The sequence below is a fragment of the Pistacia vera genome, unplaced genomic scaffold (assembly GCF_008641045.1).
Source record: "Pistacia vera cultivar Batoury unplaced genomic scaffold, PisVer_v2 Contig827, whole genome shotgun sequence".
NCBI classification, from domain to species: domain Eukaryota; kingdom Viridiplantae; phylum Streptophyta; class Magnoliopsida; order Sapindales; family Anacardiaceae; genus Pistacia; species Pistacia vera.
In genome coordinates, this window is record NW_022196698.1 from 52588 (window position 1) to 75632 (window position 23045).

Below are 23045 nucleotides of genomic sequence, written 5' to 3' on the forward strand. Positions count from 1 at the left end.
AGAGTTGGTTAAGAGTCTATTACAGCAACATCAAGATTTGTTTGAACCCCCACCTGGGCTACCACCGAGTAGAATACATGACCATGCCATCAGACTGACAGAAGGAAGTCAACCGCCTAATATCAGACCCTACAGGTATAACTACTATTTAAAGAATGAGATTGAAAGTATTGTCCGAGACATGTTGGTTTCCGGGATTATCAAACCAAGCAAAAGTCCGTTCTCGAGTCCTGTGTTACTGGTGAAGAAAAAAGATGGTGGCTGGCGATTTTGTGTGGATTACAGAGCCTTGAACAAGATTACAGTGCCCGATAAATTTCCAATACCCACGGTTGATGAGTTATTCGACGAGTTGGGAGGAGCTTCGGTGTTTACTAAGTTGGATCTTAAATCGGGTTACCATCAAATTCGGGTCAAAGAAGAAGATACCCACAAGACCGCTTTTCGCACCCATGAGGGCCACTACGAATTTCTGGTAATGCCTTTCGGACTATCTAATGCCCCTTCTACCTTTCAAGCTCTCATGAATGATATTTTCAAGTCGTACCTACGGCGATTCCTCCTGGTTTTCTTCGACGACATCTTGGTTTATAGTCCTAATATCATAGCCCATGAAGGTCACTTGAGTCACACTTTTCAAATCTTAAGGCAGCATCAGTTGGTAGTGAACCAAAAGAAGTGTACATTCGCCCAATCACGATTAGAATATTTGGGCCACATAATTTCCTCAGAGGGAGTGGCTGTTGACCCGGCGAAAATTGAATGTATTTTGGCATGGCTGACACCTAAAGACATTAAAGCTTTAAGGGGATTTCTCGGATTGACAGGATATTATCGGAAGTTTGTTCAAGGATACGGCACATTAGCAAAACCTCTCACCGCGTTACTTTGCAAAAATTCCTTCAGTTGGACCGACTTCTCACAAGCTGCATTCCACGAATTAGAAAGGGTAATGACTACGGTACCGGTTCTTGCTATGCCTGATTTTACTAAAACTTTTGTTGTTGAAATAGATGCTTCGGGGTTAGGTTTGGGAGCGGTACTGATGCAAGACGGGCGACCACTAGCCTTCATCAGCCAAGGCCTATCACTAAGGTCCCAAGCCAAGTCCGTCTATGAGCGGGAGCTGATGGCAATTGTTTTCGCAGTCCGGAAGTGGAAACATTATCTTTTGGGTAGGCATTTCATCATCCGAACAGACCAGCGCAGCCTCCGTTACTTAAATGACCAAAGACTACACGACGAAGAGCAACAGAAATGGATAATCAAACTGTTGGGACTGGACTATGAGATACAATATAAATCGGGATCAGAAAATAGGGCTGCAGATGCCTTATCCAGACGTACTGATGGGGTGGAATGCAATTCTATCTCTACTTGTTACTTTGGCAGCCGTAACGAATGGGAAGAAGCTATTCAACAGGATCCTAAGTTGAAGAAAATCTGCCAAGACTTGATTAAGGATCCCAACAGCCATCCACACTTCCACTTGATAGGACACCAGCTTTTCTATGATGACCGATTAGTGCTACCTCGCACCAGCCACAAGTTCAACTCCTCCTTCAGGAATTTCACTCGTCTCCCATGGGTGGACATTCGGGAATTTTCAGGACCTACAAACGGTTATCTCAGGTTGTCTATTGGGAAGGTATGAAGAGTGACATCTAGACCTTTGTTCGCAACTGTGCTACATGCCAACAGAATAAGTATGACAACCTTCAACCAGCCGGACTGCTGCAACCATTACCGATACCAACCCAAGTTTGGGAGGACCTTTCTATGGATTTCATCGTTGGCCTACCAAAAACTCAACGAGTCGACACAATACTAGTGGTGGTTGACCGGTTAACCAAGTTCAGCCACTTCATACCCCTCCAACACCCTTATACGGCACCACATGTGGCTGATCTTTTCATCCAGCACATTGTTAAACTGCATGGGTTCCCACGAACGATTGTGTCAGATCGAGATCAACTCTTCATGAGCCTTTTTTGGGGCGAGCTGTTTAAACAATCAGGTACGAAAATACACATGAGCACCGCATATCACCCTCAATCGGACGGCCAATCAGAAGTGGTTAACCGTTGTCTTGAGACCTACCTACGTTGCTTTGCGGGACAGCAACCAAAACAGTGGCCTAAGTGGCTCAATTGGGCAGAATATTGGTTCAACACAACCTTCAATCGGTCCTCAGGCATGTCTCCTTTTCGAGCCTTATACGGCAGGGACCCCCCCAGTCCTTCTTAGATATTCCGAACATGCCTCGGTGGTAGCGGTAGTTGATCAGCAAATGATCGAAAGGAATCACATTTTGAATGAATTAAAGCTCAATTTATCTCAAGCTCAAGGTGCCATGAAGGCCTATGCGGATGGTAAAAGAAGAGACGTTCAATTTCAATCCGGTGACTTAGTTTATTTAAGGCTCCAACCTTATCGTCTCAAATCACTGGCTCGAAGACCCAATGAAAAACTCAGCCCCCGATTTTATGGACCCTATGAAGTGATCGAAAAGGTTGGTCCGGTCGCTTACCGTTTGCAACTTCCTACTACCGCCCGCATCCACAATGTGTTCCACGTCTCCCAACTAAAACAGGTTACCTCTCAACCAATCACCTCACTTCCAATTCCTTCCTTTCTTGATGAAGATATGGTACTCCAAGTGGAGCCTGAGCAAGTCTTATGGAAGCAAAGGTTGATAAATGGAGACTATGAGGTCCTAATCAAATGGAAAGGCCTACCGACTTGCGATAATACTTGGGAGTCATATACAACCATCTGCCACCAATTTCCTTCTTTCCACCTTGAGGACAAGGTGGCACTCCTTGGGGAGGGTAATGATGGACCCGAAATACACAGCTGGTACTCACGTAGGACAGGCAAGGGAAGGCAAGGGCAAAAGGGGCAAATCACCAAAGACAGGTGTCCTGTTAGTTAGGATTTAGTGTCAGAATAAAAGAGTGGTGGTACCACAGAGGAAGATATCATTTTTGTTGTTTCATGAATTGAATGTGGGAGGTACTGGCCCTCGAAGACCAGTGGTGTTTTTGTTTACTTTTTCATTCCATCAACCTATTGTTTCCTTAACTCTTTACCATTATCAATATAGCATTTTCCATTATTTTGAGCTGTGGTTGGATTTGGTGTTGGAATCTTGCTGAATGTGTGCTTGGTTATATTGTATTGTTGCATTTGAGTTGTGTGTGTTGCGTTTAAGTTGAGTAGAGATCTGTGAAGGTGCTGGGTTTCATCAGAAGCCTACCTTTGTCCTGGGGTGGGAAAAAGTCCCTTTTAAGCTGCAACACCTTTGAAAATTCAAATTCTATATAGATAAACAGTGTAGTTGGACTCATTGGTCCAAGAAATGATGTAAGCCGATCGTCTGGCCTTCCTTCTTGTTCTATATAAGTTCAACTCTCTTCCAACTTTCATGGCAGCTTCAAATTCAGTACTCTTCAAAGACCAGATAGCTAACACCATACACTCTTAATCTCCTTCTCTTCCTCTCTCGCTAGCTTTGCTTATTTTCAAACATGGCTAGCCAGGGGGCCCAGACTACTGCTGCTACTACTACTCATGTTGACCAACGTCCCAAATCCCTTGCAGATTTTGATCCTCCGCAGAAACCAAAACGCAACAAGTATGCTTTCGCTTGGGCCATGCTAGCTTCCATGACTTCCATCTTGCTCGGCTATGGTAACTTAAACTTAATTACTAACGAAAATAAACAATGAAAGAAACTTGTATAATATTGAGATTTGATAAATCTTATGCATGTGTGTTTTTTTTTTGTTTGTTTTGTTTGACAGACATTGGAGTAATGAGTGGGGCGGCAATCTATATTAAAAAGGACCTCAAAATCAGCGACGTGCAAGTGGAGGTTCTGGTTGGGATCCTCAACCTTTACTCACTGTTAGGTTCGGCGGCGGCCGGAAGAACCTCCGATTGGATCGGGCGGCGCTACACCATCGTACTAGCTGGGGCTATATTCTTTGCAGGAGCTCTGCTGATGGGTTTCGCCACAAACTATGCGTTCCTAATGGTGGGTCGTTTTGTCGCTGGTATTGGCGTCGGTTATGCTCTCATGATCGCCCCTGTTTACACTGCCGAAGTTTCGCCCGCTTCCTCTCGTGGCTTCCTCACTTCTTTCCCTGAGGTAATTTGAATTTACTTTGTTCTTCTTCTCCTTCACAACTTTACGCATTAATTAGAGCTCGTAAAGTCACCACTTTCGTGGAATTTTCCATAAAAGAGTACTCTTCCAATACTAAAAATAGAAGCTTTTATTACTGCACCACAGGTGTTCATTAATGCAGGGATATTACTGGGATACGTTTCAAACTACGCATTCTCGAAGCTGTCACTTCACTTGGGATGGCGAATGATGCTTGGCATCGGCGCCATCCCCTCCGTGCTGCTGGCCGTCGGCGTCTTAGCCATGCCTGAGTCACCTCGTTGGCTGGTCATGCAGGGTCGACTCGGAGACGCCAGGAAAGTCCTGAACAGAACCTCCGACTCCAAAGACGAAGCCGCCTTAAGACTCGCCGATATTAAAGAAGCTGCTGGCATTCCCCAAGAATGCAACGACGACGTCGTTCAGGTTGAGAAACGTAGCCACGGTGAGGGGGTATGGAGAGAGCTCCTCCTTCATCCTACACCGGCGGTTCGTCACTGTTTAATCTGCGCCGTTGGTATTCATTTCTTCCAGCAGTCGTCGGGTATAAACGCCGTCGTTTTGTACAGTCCCAGGATCTTTGAAAAAGCCGGGATTACATCCGATGACCTCATATTACTCGCAACTGTAGCCGTCGGATTTGTTAAGACTCTTTTCATCTTAGTGGCTACATTTTTGCTTGATAGGATCGGACGGCGGCCATTGCTTTTGAGTAGCGTGGCGGGTATGATCCTTTCCCTTGCCGCCGTCGGATTCTCTTTAACGGTCATTGATCACTCCCACGTTAGGATACCATGGGCCGTTGGATTAGCCCTCACCACGGTGTTATCATACGTCGCGTTCTTCTCGATCGGTATGGGGCCCATCACGTGGGTCTACAGCTCAGAGATCTTCCCGTTGCAGCTACGCTCTCAGGGAGCGAGCATGGGAGTTGCAATGGGTGGGGTTACAAGTGGGGTCCTGTCAATGAGTTTCATATCACTTTACAAGGCTATATCAATCGGCGGAGCCTTCTTCCTTTTCGCGGGAATCGCAACGGTAGCCTGGCTGTTCTTTTATACCATGCTCCCGGAAACACAGGGTAAAACCCTTGAAGAGATGCAGGTCCTTTTCGGTAACTTCCATTGGTTGAGGGATTCCAAGCGCAAGAAGAGAAACACTGAACTTTTCGGCAACGGTGACGGAAACAGTGACGGTTCTAGTAACGTTCAGTTAGGGCCCGTGTCTAAGCCCATTACTAACTAGAGGGTAACTTGGTAAATATGATGCTGTTTTAAATATTTTAGTGTAACTTTCTAAAAGGATAATGATGTTTGAGTGAGAGGGACGAAGGAGGAGAAGAAAAAAAATGACAAAACCTGATGCAATCAAAAATCATAAATTATGCAGTGAAATACAATATATTCTATCTATAGTTTGTCCAAGTTTGGTTTGTTACGTTGCTATGATTTTGATGCCCATAAGTTATTCTATATCATAAAATTTGTTTAGATTTTAAACCAATTCAACTTTATTAAACTTGACCGTTAAGGAGGTTTGCTCCCTTCTTTGAGTTTTTTGGTTCAAACTTTGTGATCATCTATCATACTGTGATTTACTTGATCCTTTGAGCTTGTAAGATGTTTAATACCTTGAAAATTAGTTGAGATGCGTACAAGTTGAGCCGGATACCCCGGTTACAAAAAATAAAAAAAAATAAAAAAATTTACAAACAAAGAAACCAAACAGCTCCTAAATAAATGAATGTTTTAATTGAAATCCATTTGGGTATCACCAACTAAGGATGAAAATTTTGGTGGAGCAATATCTTTGCTTAATGTTATTTGGGTATTATGATTTGTCTTATACTAGGACAAAACGGGAAAAGCTACAACAATTAGAGAAGCTAATGAGTGGTTTGATATGAACTCTTTGGTGTTTGATGTATTACTTAAGAGATCTTGAATTCGAGTTTTTCTTCAAGTATTAATAGCAGTAGCCACTGGAGTTCTTTCTCGAAGATTAATTGAGGTACATGTACGCTGATCTGGAAACTCCCGATCATTAAAAAAAAAAAAAAAAAAAATTTGGGAAGCTGAATGTTGTGATCAACAAATTGAGTTTGATTATGAAAGCGATTAACATTGAAAATTGGCATGTGATTGGATCCTTTGAGGTGGGGATGATATATAGCTATTTTTTTTGTTTTTGTTTATGTGCTTTTCCTTTCTTTTGAAGTCATTTCTTTTGTGTTTGGTTCTGCCTTTTCTTATTTTCTATATATATTTTTAACAAATTAAATTATGTGGTTATTGTTGCTTTAAGAATGAGTGGTCCATTAGCTTGCATGGGTTGATTGAATTGACTACCAATAATAATGCACAAGCAAAGGAGACCTTATATTATTACAAGAAAAGTTAACCTTCTACTACATGACAAGTTTAAGAAGTGGTCCAATCAGAATTTTAATTTGCAAATACTGGGTTTTCTGTTTAGTCATTTTCGACTTTGGAAAATTTGATTAGTGGTTTTGTTCTTTTGGTTTTAGAGTAGAATTCCATAAAGTCTCACCATGTTTTATCCGGTGGGTGATCAAATCAATTGAAATATTGTAAGCCTAATGTCAAAATCAATTTAAATCTTACATGTCTAACCCAAATAATAAGTTTCACTAGGTGGGTGTTTCAAAATCAATTGAAACTAATGTCAAAATGAAGATTGAAGCCAGCAAGAACATAACAAATATTGAAACACATTGGCCCTCAAAATTTCACTTGGTGTAGTTATATATTTATAGAACAAATGATAATGAATGAATAAATGAACATCTAAGAGATGGGCAGAGATGGAGGCTGTAGTTGTAGTCATTGTCGAAGACAAAGAGTATCCATGCCAATAATTGAAGAGTATGTGAAATGTAAATTGCAAGGAAGGAAGGGGGGCTCGACTTTGAGTATTGACTTCACTATATAAAAATATGAAGTCCATTAATTAATTACCTAATTAATCAATTACTCAATTATCTAATTAATAAGGGCATCTCCAAAGGACATTTTATATAATCTAAACTCTTTATTATAAAAAGTTTATCCATAGAAAAGAGTCTAACGGACTTTTTATTGTTTAAATATAAATTAAAGAGTGAGTTTGACTCACCACATTTAGAGAGTCAAATTTCACTATTTATCCTAATTTTAAATAATAAATTACAAGTTTCTATTCATTTTATTTATGATTTATCTCTCCTATTAAGTTTTCTTCTTGAAAAAAAATATTTTATCTCATAAAATTTAAAAAATCTATTAGATTTAAATAAAAATTTTGTTTTTTATATTTAAAAATCAATAAAATTACCCTTTATTTATACGAAAAATGCTTTAAAGATAGCTCTAAGAAGCCTACCTTGGTCCTTGGGTAAGAAAACGTCGCTTACCCTTTTCAGACTGCAACACCTTTGAAATTTCAAATTCTATATGGATAAACAGTGTAGTTGGACTCATTGGTCCAAGAAATGATGTAAGCCGAAGTCTGGACTTCCTTCTTGTTCTATATAAGTTCAAAACAAAGCCACAGACACTGATTATTTTATACAAAAAATGTGTGCCGGTCTATATGTATCCTTAACTCACACCCAACAAAGCTATGGATAGATTATTTTGCATCCAAAATGTGTATCAGACTACGTCTACCCTGACTCATACTAGTAGTTCAGACGCCTGATTTTTCTATAAATATTTTTTTAATGAACGGTTGTCTATCAAATATAGACAGCCGTTCACTTACATGGACTCTCGTCCATATTATATGGATGGGGGTCTATTTACTACGGACGGGCGTTCCCATTTAAAGGACACCCATCCATAAGTAAAATGGAATAAATTTTTTTTATAAAAATTAGGGACGGCCGTTCATCCGTTATAGACGGTCGTTCCTTCATTTTGGATGGGCGCCCGCAAATAAGGGACACTCGTCCTTAACCAAAATATGAAAATAAAAAAAAATAAAAAAAACTTTGGGGACGGCTGTCCATAAATTTTGGACGGCCGTTCTTTACGTTTTGATGGGCATCCATTAGGAATGGACGCCCGTCCATACTTTAAAAAAAAAAAAACTCTAAACAAAAATAGCAAGCCCCTCTTCTTCTTCGTCTTTATTCCCCGTCTCCTCTCTTCTTCTTCGTCTTTATTTTATGAGATAGGCTTGCCAAATCCAAAGGCTCCAAAGCCTAGAAAACTACAGAAGCAAAACAAGGAGAGCACGGACAACTTTATCAGAAACTCCAAGTAAGTTCTTTGCTTGTTGCAATGACTGGCAAATAAATTTTCTGTAAAGGAATATATATTTTTTTTCATTACTGGGCTTTAGATTTTAGCAAAAGGGAGCTAATTTTGATTTATTAGCTTTTAAAGTTGTCACTTTGTTGATAGTTGATAGTTGAATCTTTTTTAAGCAAATGTTTTAGTCTGTATACCTTTTAAATATTTGTAGTACATTACCTATCAAAAGAACTAGTTTCCCAAAGCATTCTCAAGATAGTGGAATTCCAGCAACTCAATCAGATCTATTACGAATTTATGATTTGTTTTATGTTTCATAATAAAACTCAGTATGCTGGCTAAGAAATGTTTTGTGAATGTCTCAGGAAGCACGTAATAACTACATAGACGGTGAACTAGAAAATGCCTATAAGGAGTTTGTCAATCAATATATTTCAAGAGCAGATGGAGGCGTACCAAGTATTTTCAGGAACGATCTTGCTGGGGTAGGAACAACAGCGATAACACCCTCTTTGAATTCCAACCAGAAGAATACCTATCTACAATATAATACACTTGAGAGAATCGAAGAGTGTCTCAGCCTTCAGAAGCAAGCTATCAGTTCCAGAGGTTACCAGCTCCAGAACCAGAATGTCGCTCATTCTGAAACAAGAAGCAACATGACTTCAGATGGGTATTCATTTCCTGCATATAATTCAACAAATGCTAACAATGTGCAGGTCAATCTCAAAGAACAAACCCCGAGTTTTCTGCCCCAGGATGTTGCTTCTGCAACCACAAGTTTAATGGCCTCGCTTGGGTTTTCTTTCCCAGCATATAATCCAATCAATGCTATTGATGTGAATATTGGCCTGAAAGACCAACCTCAGAGTTTTCTGCCCCAAAATGCAGTTTATCATAATCAGCCTCAGAGTGCAGCACGTGGTTATCAGCCCCAGAATGTAGCTTACGGTTATCAGCCTCAGAATGCAGCTGATTTTGCAACCAATGACTTCCCAAATTCAATAAGGAATTATCTGGGAATTGCAGCTAATTCGGCGGCTAATTCAGAGGAGTTGGGGAGTGAAGACGAAGAAAAAGAGAAGAGATGGGGAATGAAGAGGAAGAAGAAGAGCGAAGAACAAGAGGGGCTTGCTATTTTTGTTTAGAATTTTTTTTTTTGTTTTTTTTTTTTTTTAAAGTATGGAAGCCTATCTAAACGTGAGGGACGGGCGTCCATTCCTAATAATGGATGCCCGTCCAAACATAAGGGATGACCGTCCCCAAAGTTTTTTTTTTTATTTTTTTAATTTTCATATTTTCGTTAAGGACGGACATCCCTTATTTGTGGGCGCCCGTCCAAAATGAAGGGATGGTCGTCCATAACGGATGAACGGCCGTCCCTAATTTTTATAAAAAAAAATTTATTCTATTTTACTTATGGACGGGCGTCCTTGAAATGGGGACACCCGTCCGTAGTAAATGAACCCCCGTCCATATAATATGGATGGGAGTCCATGTAATATGAATGGACGGCCATTCACTAGAAAAGTATTTATAGAAAAATCAGGCATCTGGATTGCTGCTGTAAGTCAGGAGTACACGTTGGTCGATACACATTTTCGGTGCAAAATAATTGGTGTCTCATCAACCTTTACTCACTGTTTGGTGCGGCGGCAGCCGGCCGAACCTCCGACTGGATCGGGCGGCGCTACACCATCGTACTAGCTGGGGCCACATTCTTTGCAGGAGCTCTGCTGATGGGTTTCGCCACAAACTATGCGTTCCTAATGGTGGGTCGTTTTGTTGCTGGTATTGGCGTCAGTTATACTCACATGATCGCTCCTGTTTACACTGCCGAAGTTTCGTCTGCTTCCTCTCGTGGCTTCCTCAGTTCTTTGCCTGAGGTAACTTGAATTTACTTTGTTCTTCTTCCCCTTCACAACCTATCGCATTAATTTTCCGGATTAGTATATTATTATAATCTCTCACAAACGATCAATTAATGCATTTCAAGATGCCCTAAGACAGCCGAACCGGCCCTTAGAGGGTATGCCAGGCCTACTAGGGGTGGAAAAATCTGGTTAACCGGATTCTTGAACCGAATCGGTTTTCGGTTTAAAAAATAAACTAAACGGGTCCGGTTTCGGTTATTAACCGGTTATAAACCGAACCAAAAATTCGGTTCGATTAACCGGTTAATAAAATTAATGATGGGCTGCTTTTTTGGCCCAATTCACACACTCCACTTATGGCCCATAAGATATGGGCTGCCTTTTTGGCCCAATTCTTACACTCCACTTTGCACTTTTTTTTTTTTTTCCAGGTTTTTATTTTTTTTTAACATGACTTAAAGTTATAAACTTATATCTACTGTAAATTCAATTATGTTAATAAACTTATATCTATTGTAATTGAATTTGAATTCATATAATTTGAATGTACATCAAAACCAAATATTAATAATTTAAAATTACAAATCAAAGATTGCAAAAACAAAGATATGATACAAACTCAATTACAAACTAAAAAATATACAAACTATACAAACAAAAAAATAGTCCCCTGTTGCCAACTTAGTTTCCACAAAATCAAACATAATAAACACATTTCCACATCCTAAAATTACAAATCAAACACATGAAATGAATAAAATAAGAAACATATTTCCACAAAATCCAAATCAAACACATGATTAAAACTAGCAAACACATTTCCACAAAACAAACATAATAAACACATTTCCACAAAACAAACCTAAGTACTAACAAGCACATTTCCAAATCAAATAATGAAATGCAAACTGAGAAGATATACAAAGAAAGTTCACAAAGACAAATCTAAATATAACAAATCCACAAAAATGATTTCAAAAGAGGCCTCCAAGCAAGCAATAACTGTCCAACTGCAAGCACATTCCAATCCATTGTCAAATGTCAACTGTCAAAACAAAAAAGTTCCACAACTTGTTAGATAGCTTCCATTTTAAATTTCTTTCTTTTTATAAGTTTGTCCAATCAAATCTACAAATTAGTAAATAGAAGAACAAATGAAACTAAATAAAGTCATAGTATATACCTCGTTATTGGAAATTTGGATTGCCCTTCAATCATTTAGTTGAGGGCAAGTACTTTCTATTCTTAAAGATGAAAATTCTACAAAAAGTTGGATAAACACATAATTAAATAATTGAAAGTATAATTAACAAATCCAACAAAGACATAATTAAATAATTGAAATTAAAGCAAAAATTTTACCCAACTCAATTTTTGTTAACTCATCTAAGGTCTCCTCAATGGCTAATGGTGCACGCGTAGTCCGAATCCAATCTTGTGTGCAGAGAATTGCCTCCACCATTTTCGTAGTAAGGGAGCTACAAAATGGATCCAATACACGACCCCGCGTACCAAAAGCCGACTCAGATGCAATAGTTGAAATAGGCATAGCCAATACATCTAGTGCCATTAAAGAGAGAACTTGATATTTTGTTGAATTCTTCTTCCACCATTTCAAGAGATCAAATGTCTTGTCATTGTCATCTTAAACGTCATCCGCTAAATACTTATCCAACTCTGATTTAGGTTGATTAGCTTGGTTTCCAGCCTTTCGCTTTTTAAACTTAACCCTCATGTATTTTTAAGGATCAATATCAACATCATAATCATCAAGTGCACTTGCACATGGAGATTGCTGACTTGACTGCGTAGTAAGACCCCTAGCCACCTTACACAAATTGTAATGGCTAAATAAAGATAACAAAGTTTCCATCACTTTTTTCTTTAACTTATCAGTAGTAAAAGCATCATAGGACTCACTAATCACCAAATCAACATATTCTAACTTGTCCATAGGGTCTAAAACAACCGCAATGAATAACATTCTGTTGATATTATCAACATTTGACCAATATTTGTCAAATTTTCCCTTCATCCTTACCACCATAGAACTTAAGCTAAGATCATGACTATGAGACCATTCTGAAATCTTCATCCCAATGCCATATATCTGTCGCATGTATTCATTACCGATAACATAAAAAGAGTCGGACACACATACGGTAGCATTATAGAAAATTTTCAAAAAGGGTAACAAGTACCGGGCATATTCTCAATCACTATACGTAGGCAAACCCCTTGACTTGTCCCCACTAGAAAGCTCATCTCTGTACTTACTATCTTCTATTTCTAATAAGTCAAATGCTTTCTAGAATTTAACTATGGTATCCAACATCAAATAAGTAGAGTTCCACCTTGTTTCTATATCAAGCACTAAATGACTCTTACTTTCGATTTTTTTCTTTCTCCACACACTCATAAATCTCATTAACCTTGTTGGAGAAGACCTCACATACCTCACTGCAGCACGAATTCTAAATATGGAGTCATCCATATCTTTTAACCCCTCTTTTACAATCAAACTTAGTATGTGTGCACAACATATCATGTGAAGAAATTGACCACCCAAGACATTTCCCTGCCAACTGGATAACTGAGTCCTAAGGTAGCTTATACCCATATCATTAGAACTTGCATTGTCGACCGTTACTATGAATACTTTAGAAATACCCTAATCAATCAAGCACCTCTCCATTGCCTTCCCAATGATTAAACCTTTATGACTACTTATAGGACAAAAGTTTAAAACCCTTTTGTGTAGTTGCCAATTGTCATCGATGAAGTAAGCCGTAAGACACATATAGTTGAGGTTTTGACAACTTGTCCCTGTATCAATGGTGAGACAAACTGTGTGATTGAACTTACTAAAAAAACTTCTTTAGCTTTTCACTCTCTTCAATATAAATCTTGAAACAATCTGTGGCCATAATCGTACGGGAGGGCATTTGAAACCTAGGTTGTGCCACAGTCATCACATGGCGAAACCCCTCACGCTCCACAAAATTAAACAGCAGCTCATTGATAATGATCATTTGGGAAATAGTTTCTCTAATCAAATGTTGATCAAATTTCCATGACAACAATGAAGATTGTGTAGAGGTGGCAGCATCACTTGAGAGGTTACGTCATCTTTGTTGAAAAAATAACGTCTTCTATCTCTTGTCCACCACATTCAGAGGATACTTTTTACACCTACTTAAGTGGTATGTAGACAACTTGTACCACTCTTACTTGGACAAGCAAGAACATTCCCACAATAGTTACATGTTGCCGTCAAATCATCCTTATTCTCACACTCATTTTTGGTGAAGTGATCCCACATTTCAAATGTATTCTTCCTACTAATAGTAGATTTCACACGTTTGGGAGCTAAAGGTATGGGTGGTCTTGGTGTAGGTGCTTGAGTGTCATTTGAAATGTCAAAAGTGGGTGTGTTGTTGTCACTAGTCGAAGATATCTACAATGGCATAAAAAAGGAATATGCATTAACTAACATTTCAACATGTACACAAAATTACCAATGTAATAAAACTCACTAACCTTTCTTAAATCAGCAGTACTTGGGACTTCCTCACTTGAATTCCTGAAACAATTAATTATACACAAAATTCAATCAAAATAATGAACAAAATAAAATACAATTACACTAAAAAAAGAAGTAATTAAATTACCCATGAGAGGACAACTTCTCGTATGCCTCTTTCAGTCCTTCAATAGGATTGCACCGTTTCATTTTGAAAACTAGAATTCACGAAAAATAAACACATAAATAATCAACACTAACCAGTAGGCAGCAACCACAAACAAAAAAACACCAAAAAGGCCTCCATATTACACAACCAAAGAAAACAATACAAATAAAAAGAAGTCAGAATTTCTTCAACTTAATACATGTGTTTAGCACTAAATTGTTATTAGTGTGGCATTGAAATGAAATATAATGCAAAGGAGCTTCCAAACATGAAATGAAAGAAAGTATGGAGAATTCAATCAAACTAGCTAAATACTAGGCTTAGTGAAAGATACCCATAATTAGGAGGCTTAGTCCAATCATTCCACAAGATTAAATAAATCACATAATAGAGTATGTTTAAGTATAAAGGCAATCTGCTAACGTAACAAATTACCCTAAAACCTTAAGCAGTTAAAGAGAGTGATGTTGATAACAGGAAAAAACTGAGGGCAAAATGAATTTGGCTATTGTCATAACTCCTTTAGAACTTTACCCTATACTTAAAAGACCTTGAAGGACCTCACCAATGTTTCTGATGTGTACTTAAGAGGTTGAGACTAAAGATTAATATCTCTTGCTCACAATCACGTCCATATTCTAGTCTACAACCAACCAAGACATTCAACATTCAACTGCCCTTCGGAGGAAAACTCTTAATTGATCAATTTTATTATTGAAGAAGAACAGCCAAAGACATTACCCCCTATAGGGAGCTCACACCTAAATAGCCTACCAATTAAAAACTTACAATATAAAAAAACTTATAAAGCAAAGAGATAAGGTCACACATTGGAAACAGATGACGATGTGGAGACTGGAGCGACGACGGTGACTGCAGCGACTAGGTGAAGAAAGAAGAATTGTAACTGGTCAGCAAAAGATCGACAGCTGGGAGCAACCTGAGGCTGGCTGAGGTCACGCAGTAAGCACACGTGAGGGACCTGGGAAACCCAGACGTGGCCCGTCTAACATAAACCAGGGACTTAGGAGCAACTTGAGGCTGGCTGAGGTGTGAGAACTAAAAGAGTAAGAGTGAGAGTTAGTGAGACGAAGACTGCAACGACTAGGTGAAGAAAGAAGAATGGTGACTGGTGAGCAAAAGATCGGTGATTGGGACCAAAAAGTTTAAGAAATTTGTACTTGAGGCTGGCTGTGTCTGAGGCGTGAGAATTGAGAGAGTGAGAGTGAGAGTTACTGAGATGGCGACTACAGCAAGCTAGCGACTTGGTGAAGAAAGAAGAATGGTGACTGGTGAGCAAAAAATGGGTGGCGTGAGAAATTTGTGTGGCTGAGGTGTGGGAACTGGGAACTGAGAACTGAGAGAGATAGAGAGTGAGAGTGAGAGTTACTGAGTTAGCCAGTTAGGGATTGCAAATTTGCAATTGCAAAAATCCCAAAAAAGTCAAAAATCAAAAATGCAAAACATATAATTTTTTTAAAATTCGGTTCAAAAAACCATTTCCTGGTAACCAGAATTAATTTGACAAAAAACCAAAATCGAACCGGATATTCGGTTTTTTTAAATAATCGAACTGAAACTTGAAAAAACTGGATTTTTGGTCTGGTTTTTCGGTCTGGTTCGGTTTTCGGGTTTTTTTTTCCACCCCTAATAAAAACTTATTTAATGTTTGGTTCTTTGTGCAATCAAGAGTAATACTACACCAACAACCCTTTCTCACAAACTTTCTCTCACAACCTTGATGTGACAGCTCATAATTAATTAGTGGGACTCATACGGGACTCATGTGGGACCCAGAAAGTTTGTGTTTGTAATTTTTATAAACAAATAGGACATGCGTGTCTTGCCTCTCTCTCTTAAATCTCCATGTATTTCTTCTCCTCATCTCACTCCCCTTGTATGTAACGCAAGGTTTCTATTTTATTGATGTAAATTAGCATAGGTTTTTTATTCTAAAATTATTTGTAATGATTGTGAAGAAGAAACGAAGGAGCTATGAAGAGGAATAACTTGAAGATCCAAGATTTATTTTTAAACCCTAGGTTGACCCACCGATTCCTCTAGGCTCGAGGAAATCAGTTTTAGTGGGCCATTTACTGGCACGTTTAATTTTTTGTTTAGAATGCATGCTAAGTTTGAATGTTCAGCAACATGCTAAACAATGTCATTCTAAGAAAGATAATAATCTTGTGAGACATTAAATAAAAACCCTCAAATAAGATATATTAAGTCACGTATGCCTTCTATCACCATGGTTTTAACCAAACCACTGTTCGTCGGAACCTTGTTTGCCACAGCGAAGGGTACACTTCTACCAGTGGGAGGTTGAAATTCATTAGAGTTTTTCTTAATGATGATGGGTCGACTTAAAATAACAGTTTTGCTTGTTCACCACAGCGAAGGTTGATAAACACGTCATAAGCATAGTAGAGAAGTACACATGTTGAGTGTACGTGGCGACATGTAGTGTCCACTCTACTGATACTAGGAATCACACTTGAGGACGATGGCTAGGCCGTTGCATTGTGTGATTAGCTTGTTGGCTTACTTCACATTTGAGGTTGGTAGTGGGTGCTATCAACTAGTGTGGATTAAGTTTGTTGGCCTACCTAATCAACTCATTTTGGCTTGTTCGCCACAACGAAGGTTTGAAATGGGCCAGATGGGATCTCAGTCCACTAGGAAAGCCAACGAGCTTTCCCGAGTTAATAGTGAGGGCTATTGGCTTGAGGAAAATAGTGGGAGTGTTTTTTTAATAAAAGACCATATTAAGAAATAATAAACATTATATTGACTTTACTTTTTTGAATTGTAGATTTACTTAAAAATGAGCATTATGAACTTGCGACTGATAATTGAGAAAGAAAACAAGTTGGATGGATCCAATTTCTCGGACGAGTATCGTAATCTTCGAATTTACTTAAGTCCAAAAATAAATTGTATATCCTTGATAAGCCATACATGGTTGAGCCTGATCCTCATGCCAGTCAGGAAGTAAAGGATACTTATCAAAAGTTCTTTGATGATGCTAATGGCGTTCAATGCTTGATGTTAGCATCGATGACACTAGTGCTGCAAAAGCAACATGAGAATATGGACGTTGCTGCCATTATTCTACACCTCAAGGAGCTTTGCGAAGGGAATGCTCGACGTGAGAGGTACAAGATGTCAAAAGCACTGTTTGGAAGTCGTCTGACTGAGGGAGCCCAAGTTGGCCCTCATGTGCTTAAAATGATTGAGCACATGGAGAGGCTTGAGACTTTGGGGTTTGAGTTGGATGCATAATTCTTATGCACCGTTCATAATGAACTTCAATATGAACGCTATGGTGAAAACCCTATCGGAGCGTTTGAACATGCTAAGGACTGCAGAGCAAGACTTGAAGAAGTCCAAGCCTATTTTACTGGTAGCTGCCAGTAAAGGAAAGGGTAAGAGCAAGGGAAAGGCCAAGGCCAATCCTAAGCCCAAGCCTAAAGGACAGGATACTCTCAAACCTGAAGTCGAAGCATCTGACTTCTTCTTGTTTGGGAGGACAGGATGCTCTCAAGCCTGCGGGTGGCGTTGGGAAAGGTGGGAAGGTAGTCTGCTTCTATTGTGGCAAACCTGGTCACTGGAGGAAGCACTGCAAGGCTTTTCTCGCAAACAAGAAAAAGTCAGATGCTTCAACTTCAGGTATGTTTATGATTGAGATTAACTTCTCTCCTTCAACATCTTGGGTCATTGACACAGGATGTGGTACCCACATTTGTACTAATGTGTGGGGACTAAGGCAGAGTAGATTGCTCGCCAATGGAGAAATGGACCTACGAGTTGGAAATGGAGCACATGTGGTTGCATTAGCTGTAAGGACTTATTGTTTGTCTATGCCTTCGGGTTTATTATTAGAACTCAAAGACTGTTATTTTGTACCTGCGATTTCTAGAAACATTATTTCAGTATCCGCTTTGGATAATATAGAATATCGTTTTGAGATTTCTAATGGATTGTTGTCCTTTAGTTTGAATGGTATTCTATTTGGAATTACAAGGTTATATAACGGATTATATGTTCTTGATTTGAACAATAAGAATATTCTCAACGTTGAAACTAAGAAAGCAAAACATAGCAAACAAAACCATACATTCCTCTAGCATTGTAGATTGGGTCATGTTAATTAGACCCGCATTGCAAAACTTCAAAGGGATGGAGTTTTGGACCCTTTTGACTTCCAGTCATTTGAGGTATGTGAGTGATGCCTTTTAGGCAAGATGACCAAGTCACCTTTCACAGGACAAAGTGAAAAGGCTACTGAACTGTTAAGCATCATCCATAGTGATGTATGTGGTCCACTAACAGTTGAAGCCAAAGGTGGATATTCCGACTTCATCACATTTACTGATGATTTCAATAGATATGGTTATGTCTACCTCATGAGACATAAATCTGAGTCTTTGATAAGTTCAAAGAATTCAAGAATGAAGTACAGAATATGTTGGGCAAAAGCATTAAAGCTCTTCGGTCGGATCGAGGAGGTAAATACTTAAGCTCAAGGTTTTCTAAATACCTAAAGGAATGTGGGATAGTATCACAACTCACCCCTCTGTATACACCCCAACACAATAGAGTGTCTGAAAGGAGGAATAGGACCTTACTTGACATGGTTAGGTCCATGATAAGTTTTAGTGATTTACTTGCATCATTCTAGGGTTATGCCCTAGAGATTGTGACTCACATTTTGAACCATGTGCCGTCAAAGTCTGTAGACAAGACTTCATTTGAACTATTGAATGGGCTAAAGCCCAATTTGTCTTATCTAAGGTTTTGGGGTTGCGAAGTTTATGTCAAGAAATTGACTTCGAACAAGTTGGGCCCAAAATCCTACAAATGTATATTTGTGGGGTATCCTAAAGAGACCAAAGGATATTATTTCTACCATCCATAAGAGCACAAAATTTTTATTGCTCGTACTGGTGTCTTCCTAGAAAATGAATTTTTTTCTAAGAAGTACTAGTGGGAGAAAAGTAGAACTCGATGAAGTTCTAGAGCCACAAGATATACTAGACGAAGGATGGAAAGATGTGGCACAAACAGTGGTTGAACATCAGGAGAAGGTTACTCCATAACTTGTGGAACAAAGTGAACCACCTCAAATAGCACAAGAACTACGTAGATCTGGGAGATTATGCCATGAGCTTAAGGATACGGTTATCTTGTGACTCAACATGGTTACGTACTTGTCTACAAAGACGATGAACCCAGAACCTACGAAGATGCTATATCAGATCCAGATTCCATTAAATGGCTTGAAGCCATGAAATTTGAGATGGACTCCATGTATCAGAACCAAGTATGGTCTCTGGTGGAACCACTTGAAGGGGTAAAACCCATAGGGGTGTAAGTGGGTCTTCAAGAAGAAGACTAACATGGATGGCAAGGTGCACACTTATAAAGCAAGACTGGTTGCCAAAGGTTTCAAACAAATTCATGGTATAGACTGATGCATTGTTACTACAACAAGCAATAAATAGCAAGTGCACTAGTCGCACAAAGTAATAAAGTGATGAGTGAGTATCGTTCCCACGAGGATTGGTTGCTAAGCACTAGGTTTCCTAAGTGTTTTTCAAGTTGGAGGAACCGAAATTGTTTGGAGAGATTAAAACTAAAACTAAAACAAAACTTACTAAGTATTAAAAACTAATTAATAAAGGCAAGAATTAAAACGCAAAAGTAATATCAGTTTAACAAAAGGTTAGGGTTTTGACTTCATTCGGACTCTATGGATGAATTCTACAAACTATGTTAATTCCACACTCACATGCACAATTTGTAAATCGAATTCTCTAAGTTGTTAAACATACCTTCTCAGACTATGAGTTCCTACTTTTTCCTATTAAACTTCCGCACCCAACAAATTGAAGAATAATAGATCCAAATTCATTAAGCTAATGGAATCCTAGATTGATTTCATTGATTCTCAAATCTATTTCTAGCATTCAATACTACAATGGTGATTACGCAAGAAGCTCAACATGATTCATTTCTCAATCTCATCATATTCATCAAATAAATTCCATTAAAAACAGAATAACCACACAATCTATGCAATAGAATATGGAAATAGCAATAATCAATTCATTAACGCATAGAAATCCGAACTTAATCAAAACCCTAACCCAAAAATGGGTTAGTTCATAACTAAATCAAAATACACAGCAAGAAAAACAATAAATTCAATGTTTAACATATTGAAATGTAGAGAAAAGAGTATAGATCTCCCCTAGTTGAAGAATCTACAAGATTCAAGCTCAAATCTTCTCTCTAAATATCAAATCTATTCAAAATTCAATGAGAACAGACGAAAACTGGATGACCCCCTACGAAAATGGTAAAGTTTTTCTTTTATACCTCGCCCAAAGACCTAAAACTTTCCTAAAATAAAATTGTGCGTTTTGGAGAAACTAAAATTCACAGACTTCGCCGAGGCAAAGAAAGAGTTTCGCCGCAGCAACGAGGTAAAAAATGGAATCTAGTGCTTAACAGTTTTCGCCACGACAAACCTTCATGAAGAATTCTGAAATTACAGAATTGCCCTCCGCTTGCTTCTTTGCTTGAATCTTCGATCTTCGATGCTCTCCCATGGAAACAAGCTTCATAGTGCTTCACTCTGCTTCAAAACTCTCCCAACTTCTGAGATCCACTTAGTTCTAGGTCTAGAAACTCCAATTCGCTCACTATTTGCTCAAAATGTTCATTTTGGCCTGAAACACAAAGTGTAAAGAATTAAGTAGCAATTCAGGCAAAAATGAACTAAGAAGTATCTACAATCCGGCCAAAAAGCCTAATAAAATTAGTATAATTCTCGGATTATCATTGACTATGAGGAAACCGTTTCGCCGGTTGTCATGATTAAATCCATCTAGATTGTGCTTGCGATTGTTACATATCATGATTATGAGATTTGGCCACAGCGAAGTTCTTGATTTTGCTCGATGCCGCGGCAAAGTTTTTTTCTCACCGTGGCGAAACCTGGAAAATTTTAAAACTTCGATCACCAACAGTTTATCGCTACGGCGAAATCCATTCTTTGCCACGACGAAAACTTGAGAACTCCAAATACGAATCTGGCAGTAAGTTTATTGCTGCAGTGAGGTTTTTTTTTCTCGCTGCAGCAAAGTCTGGGCAATTTGTGCTTCACTCCAATTTTCAATCAATCACCTGAAACACAACAGGAAAATGAAATTAAGCTATTTCCTAAGTCAAATAATAATAAAAACAAATGAAAAACACTAAAAATCAGAATGCTTGGGTTGCCTCCCAAGAAGCGCTTGTTTATAGTCAAAAGCTTGACTTTCTCTAGGAATCTCATTCTGGAATGTCGAGTCTGATGAGCAGTGACTTGCAACTCAACGCCCCATCAATGTATGGCTTCAAGTGCTACCCATTCACCTTAAATGTACCCTTTTTCTCATGAGAGATCTCAACAACTCCGTATGGGTAGACTTGGGCAACTATGAAGGGTCCAGACCATCTAGACTTAAGTTTTCCGGGAAAGAGCCTAAGTCTAGAATTGTAAAGCAATACTTTTTGGCCCACTTCAAAGTTTTTCTTCCTTATATGTTTGTCGCCACATCTTGGTCTTTTCTTTGTAAATTCGAGCATTTTCATAAGCTTCATGACGAAACTCATCAAGTTCATTCAATTACAACATTCTTTCTTCCCTCGCAGCTTGTAAATTGTAACGCCCCACTTGAGGTACGTTGTTATTGTTTCCTCTTTCGCCCTTAATCGAGTTGGTTGTTGTTATATTTGTTTGTTTGAGTGTTATTTGATTGTTGCCCTGAATTTTGGTTGAAAATAGAAGAATTTGAGTGTACCAAGCTTCGCCGGGGCGAAGAAGAATCTTCGCCGCGGCGAAGATGGGTTGAACCAAGGGTGAAACTCTCTGGACAGTTTCGCCGCGGCGACAAAGGTTTCTTCGCCGCGGCGACAGGCCGAATAAAATGTTGGTTGAGTTTTAGACATTTTCTTCCCTAAGGACAATTTGACCTTTCTACCCCTTTTTAGCAGGAAAAGTGGGGAGTTAATTGTAAGGATTTTTCATGGAGAATGTGTTGATATGGGGGTGAGTTTGTAATGAATCAAAGGATATAGATGGAATTCCCAAAGAAGAGTAAGGGCAATATGGGAATGCTTTGTTATACATTTCATTAAAAGGGATTAGAATTAACAAAACCCCTCATTTCTTCTCCTCAAACGCAGCACTCCATTCTTCTTCCTCTCAACTTCTCTTCTCTCTTGATCAAGGTTTTCCAAGGGATTTTGAAGTGATTTGGGGGTATAAAAAGCAACCTAAGGCTTTCTAAGGTAAGAATCTCTACTTAAGTTGTGTGATTTGGGAGTTTTAACCCATATTGAAATTTGAGGGTTTTCATTCTTTTGGTTAAGAGTAGAGAGAATAGTCAAGAAACCAAGTGGAAAGAGGATTTGGTGAAGTCTCTCCATAGCAAGTAAGTAAAACCCAACCCAAGTTGAGATTTATGAAATTTCTTGATTAGGGTTTTAATAGAAATGATGTATGTATGTGAAATACATGTGATATGCCATGTATGGATGTATGAATAGAGATTTCTATGCTTTGTGAATGTTAATACCTTGTAAATATGAGAAATGGGTTGTTGGATTGGCAAGGTAGTTGAGATGGATTTGAAGGGGTGTTATGAAACCCTTTTTGGAAGTGTTTTATTTGGCAGGTTATTATGGCTTTGTGAAGGGGTTTTTCCCCATTTTGGATGGTTAGGAAAAGTTTTAGATTCATGGCTATGATAGAGTTTTATAGTGCACATGAGTTGTTTGATGAAATGCCTAATAGAGGTTTGAGTGTGAGTAATGAACCTTAATTCTTGCAACATTGCATGTTGGCATTTCATAAGTGCATTGGTGAAGATGAACCATCCATAGGCACTAGTTGTACATGGAAAAGTGACCTAAGAAAGTGTAAGGAAATGGTGTATGCAATTACCCTATGAGTAGAGAGCTTAGTGGGTAAAATTACTCTAAGGGTAGAGAGCATTGA

General features: G+C 38.7%; 1 protein-coding gene across 1 annotated transcript; it reads left to right on the forward strand.

Annotated features, from left to right (window-relative positions):
* The first annotated feature begins 3453 nt into the window (after positions 1 to 3453).
* LOC116117947 (polyol transporter 5-like) lies at positions 3454 to 5595 on the forward strand. Its single transcript, XM_031403931.1, has 3 exons — positions 3454 to 3693; positions 3807 to 4153; positions 4298 to 5595. The coding sequence occupies exons 1-3, from the start codon at positions 3531 to 3533 to the stop codon at positions 5414 to 5416; spliced, it is 1629 nt and encodes a 542-aa protein (XP_031259791.1). The 5' UTR covers positions 3454 to 3530; the 3' UTR covers positions 5417 to 5595.
* The last annotated feature ends 17450 nt before the right edge of the window (positions 5596 to 23045 follow it).

Excerpts from the sequence above, each read along its gene's own strand:
- LOC116117947 (XM_031403931.1), top strand. The coding sequence starts at position 3,531 with ATGGCTAGCCAGGGGGCCCAGACTACTGCTGCTACTACTACTCATGTT. Across the intron at positions 3,694-3,806 it reads TTCCATCTTGCTCGGCTATG|ACATTGGAGTAATGAGTGGG; the intron begins GTAACTTAAACT and ends TTTGTTTGACAG. Across the intron at positions 4,154-4,297 it reads TCCTCACTTCTTTCCCTGAG|GTGTTCATTAATGCAGGGAT; the intron begins GTAATTTGAATT and ends ACTGCACCACAG.